Raw genomic sequence first — 7,519 nt, 5'->3', positions numbered from 1 at the left:
GCAGATGTTTTAGCTTTCGCCAATTTACAATGTCGGTAGGTTTAACTTTTCATAACGTGAAAAAGGTGGTGCATCCAATAATTCAGGGGTAGATATCAGATGAAAAGCTAATTGATGATGGATTTACTTTAGACGTGGCTCCTTCTCCTTCACTGATTCGGAGCTGTTCAGTCCTTTTCAACCAGCAACAAGAACTAAAGGCAAAATTATTCCAACAACGTGTGTCACGAGGCTTCGGATTTTTTACGAAAATCATACATCATGCATACAGCTGGATGCGAGTAAAAGTAGAGTGATCATAAAAGTTTACTTTTCTGCTTTCTAGGGGGTGAAGATTTTTTTTTTCTGTAAGAAAATAAACAATTAACTGTTCGTACGTGAATAATGTTGAGTGTTAATTTCACATTAAAAAAAAAAAATGTTACATGTGTTTAAAATAATTTGATTACTTCTTATATTACTAATTGATTTTATACTGAAATCTTAAGTGTGAATATAAATTTCTAAGGCTGGATTGACATAATCACACTTGCAAAATATCAAAAAAAACATTAATTTAGTTGACGAAGACCCAAAAAAAGGCAAGGGTATTCACCAAAAGAACTGTCGATGTCTAAATCAGAGTTTTTAGTTTATCACTACTTGGATACAATAGAAGTGCAATGGAGGAAGATACATTTTTCTTAAGAATTAAAGAGATTTTGTGATTATGATCGTTCATCGTAAATTGTATGATCAATTTTGATTAGGTAATATTTATATTTAATTTTAAATTTTAAAATAATTTCTGACAGCACGATATACAATTTACAATCATAATCACGAAATATTTAGAATCTCCGAAAAAATTTAAAGACGAGAATCCTTTTCCGATAGGGAAATTTTATTTAAAAACTCATTTAACTTATTTATACATCCAAATTACTCTTTATACCTATTTGATTTTTAACTAAATTATATATCTCTTTAAACCCAAATTTAATACCTAATATACCCTTATAAACTCAATTTTTATTTTTACACCCATTCATTGAGTGTTTAAGTCGGAAGCTGCCGCTTCAACAGATGCAAGATTGAAATCGAAGAAGAAGACTAAGAAGATGGAGAGAAAATGGGGTTTTGGCTGTGGGTTGTGGATGATATGAATGGCAGGCTGAGGTTCTTGCAGAATGAGATGCAGGGTCTTGTTCCTGGGAGCAGTAGCGACGGCCCCAAACAAGAAGAAATTATAAGAAACAAATCTGTAAATTTGTAAATCTGCCCAGAATTATTTTCTACTAAAGTTCAGTTATGCTAGTATAAATTATAAGAAACAAATTTGATCTTCGGTTCTTTGATTGAACAAATTAATTCTTAAATCCAATTCGCCGACGATACCCACCATTTCCAAGAGATTGAAACTTATCTGAAACACCACTAAAGTACAAGCCAAGAAAAAGAAACCCAGAATCCAGTTCACGTGGGAGGAGGAGGAGGAGGCCATTGCCCTTCTCAGGCAACCTGAACGATTCCTTCGAAGTTCAAGCAGAGAGATTTTTTCTTTTTCAAACGCAAAAGAAGAAGACGAATCGAAAACATACAAGGGGAATGAATTTCAATCTTCATCCTTCTCTTGGGTTTATTGATAAATTTAAAATTTATTATTAATTTTATTTTATACTTAACAGTAATTATACAATAAAGTAAAATAAATCATTAATATTTAAAATTTAAAATTAAATGTAAAAAATAATTACATAAGTTTAAATAAAATTTTTCTTTTCCAATATTATGGACAACAATGTCTGTAGGTTTAACTTTTTATAACGTGAATAAGGTGGTGCATCCAATAATTGAGGGTAGATTCCTATCAGATAAAAAGCTAATTGAGTATAGATCTACTTTAGACGTGACTCCTTCTCCGTCACTGATTCGGAGCTGTTCAGTCCCTTTCAATCAGCAACAGGAGCTAAGAGCAACTCCAGCCTTCTACTTTGCTCGGGGAACGGGCTGCAGGAAGGGGCCCGAGGGCCGGTTGATCTTCTCCAGCTATGGAGGGCCCGAGTGAGGGTGGGAGCCCAAGCACAAAGGGGGTGGATAGTTGACAGGCCTGCGAGGGCCAAGGCATTTTTTATTGTTTTTTGTGTCAGCCCGAGGCCCTGCAGCCTCATTTCCCTGTTTTTTTATATTTTATATTATTTAAACAAACAAAAAAAACTATTATTTTATTACCTATTACCAGGAGGGAGGGCTCTAAGGGTGGAGATGCAAAAGGTAATTACTGTTCATTAATGGTAGTTACTATTCATTAAAGGCAGTTACTGTTCAATAGGGTGGATTCAATAGTGGATTGCCAGGGGGAGGGTTCCAAGGGTGAAGTTGCTCTAAAGGCAGCATTATTCCAACAACGTGTGTCACGAGGCTTCAGATTTTTTTTTTCTTCAAAAATCATACGTCATGCATACAGCTGGATGCAAGTAAGTATTATTATTGTTTTTTGGTTGTGCTATCCACACACCCCTTTTTACTTCTCACACACTCCTTGTTAATTTATGTCTGTTGATATTCTTCAATTTATCCGATCTGACGGTCAAAAACCAAAAAAATGTGAGAAAAGTAAAAATAAGTGTGTAAATATCACATTCCTTGTTTTTTATGGTAAAGATGCAAGTAGGTATAGTGATCGTAAAAGTCTACTTATGCTTTCTAGGAGAGGGATTTTTTTTTATTTTCTATAAGAAAATAAACAATTAACAGTTCGTGCGTAAATAATGTTGCATTAAAAAATAGATATTATATATGCTTTTCAGTAATTTAATTACTTTTTATATTGTCAATTAATTTTATGTTTGAATCTCAAATATGGATGCAAATTTTGAACAAGTCTAGATTGACGTAATCACACTTGCAAATTACCAAACAACATTAGGCTGATTGACGAAGACACGAAAAAAGGGTAAGGGTATCCACCAAAGGGCTTTCGATGCCCAAGTCAGATATATAGTTTGAGAAAAATCATGAACTTGAGAATTTTGAGTAGTATATGACGACAATTACTATTTTTTCCATTTGACATGACTATTAATGGACCTGAACCCTAGCCAACAAGCGAGAGAGGAGGTTGCAAGACGTATTAGGCAGACCTTAACGTTCTACTAGTGACCAATCTCTGCAGTCCTGCCTACTAGTAGTCCCATGTCCCTGTTGATAGGAGCTCAAGCGCACTAGACACCCAAGAGAGACCTTGAAGAGTCAGCTTCCAATCACCATTGGATTGGATATAACCCAAGCCCGAAGCACCTTTGATACGCTAGTACCCAAAGACCTAATACTCACGGGGGAACAGGTCACCGGTGCCACGTTCCTATCCCAAGCACTCCCAATTTCCCAATTTCATATACACAACTATGTTACAGTTCTGCAAGTAAAAGCTCTGCAAAATGTGCCATCACTACAAACAGTAAGAACGGAAAGTAAATTTCAGTATTACTATGTTACAGTTTTCCCTAAACAATAACTCGGAATGTCGTACAAGTAGAAAATAAAACCATTCCATAGCTCGAAGTTAGACGTCATCGCCACAATAACTGGGAATGTTGTACAAGACATCCCTACATTGAGCTACAATTGTTCAAAGGAACGAAACCAATATCTCCGGATGCATGGTGATTGTGAGCAAATTAAACATAACATAGCATCTTTTATAAACCCGAGCAACAGAACTATAATATGAGCTTCCAGCACCGATCATTTGTAGAATTCAAAGTCAGTGTCGGGCTTCTTCACGTTGGTTTGGTAACCCTTCTCAAAGTCCTTTGGTAGTATGACATACCGATTCTTTCTAACTGCGTGCATTCCTGCTTCTTGACATATAGCAGAAATCTGTACAAACCCAACCATTTACAACAGTTACTATATACTCATTTTTTTTTATAATAAAAAAAAAAATTGATTAAAGATCTGAGACCAGCACAAAGCTTCAATATCTTTACACTCAGAAGTAGACCTGGCATTTTGAACCCGACCCGTTAACCCGACCCGACCTGTTAATATTAGTATTTGGGTGGATGCTTAACGGGTCGGGTCGTTAACGGGTGAACCCGTTAAATAACAGGTCACTTTGGGTCAACCCGTTAGCATCCATTAGTTTAAGATGCTTTAGTAATTTCAGTAAAGTCTTAACAACAAAAAATAAACTCTATGCAAAAAAATAATAATATTAATAATTGTTAACGGGTGTTAACGGGTCGAGTTCGGATGACCCGTTAGCTTAACAGGTCAGGTTCGATGACCCGTTAACTAGTTAACGGGTCGGATTCAACCCGATAAACCCGACCCGTTTACAGTTCAGAATACTACAGGTAAAATCCAATAAGAGAACTCATATTCAAATTTATAGCCATTCATACTGAGGTTTTCATTATCAATCATTAAACGGCTAAATCCAACCCCATTTGACGATGTTAGAGTCTCCAATGTTGGCATTATTGACAGAATATTCTTAACGCAATAATTCTTCTAAACAAACATCTATTTGTCTAACACCTTGACAGTTAAAAAGCAAAAACCAAAACCCCAAATTAAATTAAAATAGAGAAGAATAAGCACATACAACATAGCAGTAACAGGATGTAACGTTGGTAGAATAATTAAAACAATAAGCATATTCTCTCCCAAAAGAAATTAATGTCTCACCTCAGCAGCACTGATTTTGTCTGGCCGAGAGACATAATCTTCCAAGTCTACCTCATCACTCAAATTCATTTTAGCAGTGCAAACCTGCAGGACAAGCACGTACGTTACACTACATTGTTTGTAATAGCTTGCCAAAAATCCAAAAGAGTATGATATCATGAATGCAAGAGAAAATAAAGAAGAAAGGGTATATAGAAAGCTGATGCCAAGTTTCATAAATATTGTAAGACGTAAGGTAGACAACGGACTAAATGGGATAATCTCATGTAGACATTGGGTGCAGGTATGTTTTGAGGTGTCCAACTCATGTGCAATCCACAACTAAGATATAGGGGGAAGTAACTGGTCCATTGATGTGGATGGCACTGAATGGACATCGCAGAAGCCACAAATCTTAGGATAACGAGAAGAAAAAAACTCACAGCGTACAAACAACAATTTACCAATGGTAACTCTTTCATTGAAAGATACTTTAAGCATGTTACTTTACCTGGAAAACAAGTCTTTTCTGCCTCCTATCAGGCAAAGGAAACTCAATCTTTCGATCAAGCCTTCCAGGACGCAGAAGTGCAGGATCCAAGGTGTCTGCTCGGTTAGTAGCCATAATAACCTTAACATTCACTGTCTGGTCAAACCCATCCATCTGCAAAAGTTATTAAGCCCAAATCAACTTTGAGAACAGAAAACAGAAAAATAACATTTCCAGGTTAAACTTTAGCTTGTCATTTGTTCAAATATTTTTTCCAACCCCATAGCGATGCACTGAACATCCAAGTTCTGGTTGATATTAAGTATTACTCCATTCGGGTTACTTATTCTTTCACATCAAAACTCAAGACCTACCTGATTAAGGAGCTCCATAAGGATTCGCTGAACTTCTCTGTCAGCTCCAGTTTGAGCATCAAACCTTGCAGTAGCAATAGCATCCACCTCATCAATAAAGATGATGGCAGGAGCATTCTCCTTAGCAAGACGGAAAACATCACGAACCATTCGTGGACCCTTGACAAATAAAAAAGAGTGCTCACAATGTTTCAAATTTAGTCAATGAATATAAATCCACAGATAGTGCGGAAACAAGAAAATATCAATGCCCTTGTTACACTCGCCATAATATTTGCCATTCCAAAAATGATAAGGGTACGTGGAATGTAAGAAGTACGATAACACACAAAAAATAGAAAAATTATCTTATATAAAAGCTTACCTCTCCCAAATACTTCTGAACAAATTCTGAACCAACAACTCTGATGAAGGCAGCAGTTGTATGATTAGCAACAGCCTTTGCTAACATGGTTTTACCAGTTCCAGGTGGACCATAGAGTAATACACCACGTGGGGGATCTATTCCAATCTGTTTGTATAACTCGTGGTGAGTAAGCGGCAGTTCTACTGCTTCTCGAATTTCTTGCTTCTGAATGTCACATCCTCCAATATCCTGATACACCATAAAAATAAAAATAAAAGGATAAGGGTTGATAAGCCAAAATGCCTATGGAGTATTTAGCTTAAGAAGAAGGAAGAGGCAAACAAACTAATCACATACACAAAAAGCTTCACCAAACAGACGGCTTGACTGCATTTGACTGAGCACAAACAACTTGGATTGGTTTAGTTCAGTTAATAAGAAGGAGAACTGAACTGAACCATAGTACTAGTCTACTACTTAGTCATATTAAGTTATGAATTCCATTTATTTTTTTCAAATTACATGTTTTAGCCCTACGTAGTTTAGACAACAATAACAACCAGTTCTCTCCAATAAGGTATAAATTGGAAAAGATAAATGAATTTCCTAGTTTACACAACAATACGAATAATAAGCAGCCCATCTCTTGCTTTAAAAGACTCTATAAAGCCTAAAGCTTGACAATTTTATGGATACACAAATAGTTAGTTTTCAAAGAACTTGAGTAACGCGTAAAATTTTGGGCTCCACTCAAATTCTCCTAACATAAAGGCCATTGAGCATTGAGAATCAACTCTCGACGCAGTCAAATGACACCAATAGGGTGAGTTATTCAGAATAGCTAACTTTATAGCCACAGTTCTCCTCAAAAATTGGCACCTGAATATCGTTAAATTCGCCAAACCCAAAACCCTAATAGTAATCTATTTAATCCAATTAAGCATTGATAGTAGATAGTCAAACACATGAAAAAAAAACCCTAAATTAAGTCATAACCCTAATCAAATTAATTGGGCACAACTTAGCACGACTTACAGAGTAGGTGACGTCAGGCTTCTCGGATTGGCTGAGGAGAGAAATACTCGAGTCGGCCTCCGGAGGCAGAACGTCGACGAGGGCATTGGAGTGGCGGTGCAAGGCGACGGAAGCGGAAGGCTTGAGGAGCTCCCGATTAATGGTGCTGAGAATCCTAACATAGTAATTGGAGCCGGTGGTGGAGCCCACAATCCCGTTGTTCTGGTCGACCATCTCCATGAACTGCCCGATGACGAGCGGCACCGATTGGATCCGCTTGACCTCCTCCTGGGCGCGGAGGAGCTCGCGCTTCAGATTCTTCAGCTCGTCCTTGACGTACTCCTCCTGGATGTCGATGAACTCAAGCTGCCGCTGGTAGGACTTGAGGCGGCTGTAGAGATCGTCCTCGTCGGAGGCCTGGCTCTGCTCGGTGTAGCCCTGGAGGTCGGATCTTATGGAGGGGATCGATGCCGGTGGCTCCGGCAAGGGCTTCGGATCCAACACCATGGCTGAGCCTGCCATTGTTGCGCTCTCGGAGGGTTTAGGTTTGGTGCTTCGATTCTTCTGGTTCGCTCTGGGGAGAAGAGAAGCGATGGGAGGGAGAGAGATGGAGTGAGCCTTACGAAAGTACAGTTCCGACTA

The 7,519-nt window shown here is 37.8% G+C and overlaps 1 protein-coding gene across 1 annotated transcript; it reads right to left on the bottom strand.

Moving 5' to 3' along the window:
• Positions 1-3,404: 3,404 nt before the first annotated feature.
• On the bottom strand, positions 3,405-7,519 carry LOC126615224 (26S proteasome regulatory subunit 6B homolog). Its single transcript, XM_050283025.1, has 6 exons — positions 6,899-7,519; positions 5,882-6,112; positions 5,518-5,676; positions 5,165-5,317; positions 4,675-4,758; positions 3,405-3,861 (listed from the first exon to the last, which is right to left on the bottom strand). The coding sequence occupies exons 1-6, from the start codon at positions 7,397-7,399 to the stop codon at positions 3,727-3,729; spliced, it is 1,263 nt and encodes a 420-aa protein (XP_050138982.1). The 5' UTR covers positions 7,400-7,519; the 3' UTR covers positions 3,405-3,726.

This window comes from Malus sylvestris, chromosome 3 (genome assembly GCF_916048215.2).
Source record: "Malus sylvestris chromosome 3, drMalSylv7.2, whole genome shotgun sequence".
NCBI lineage: Eukaryota > Viridiplantae > Streptophyta > Magnoliopsida > Rosales > Rosaceae > Malus > Malus sylvestris.
Note: the sequence above shows the minus strand (reverse complement) of the source record. Positions and strands in the feature narration are given on the sequence as shown.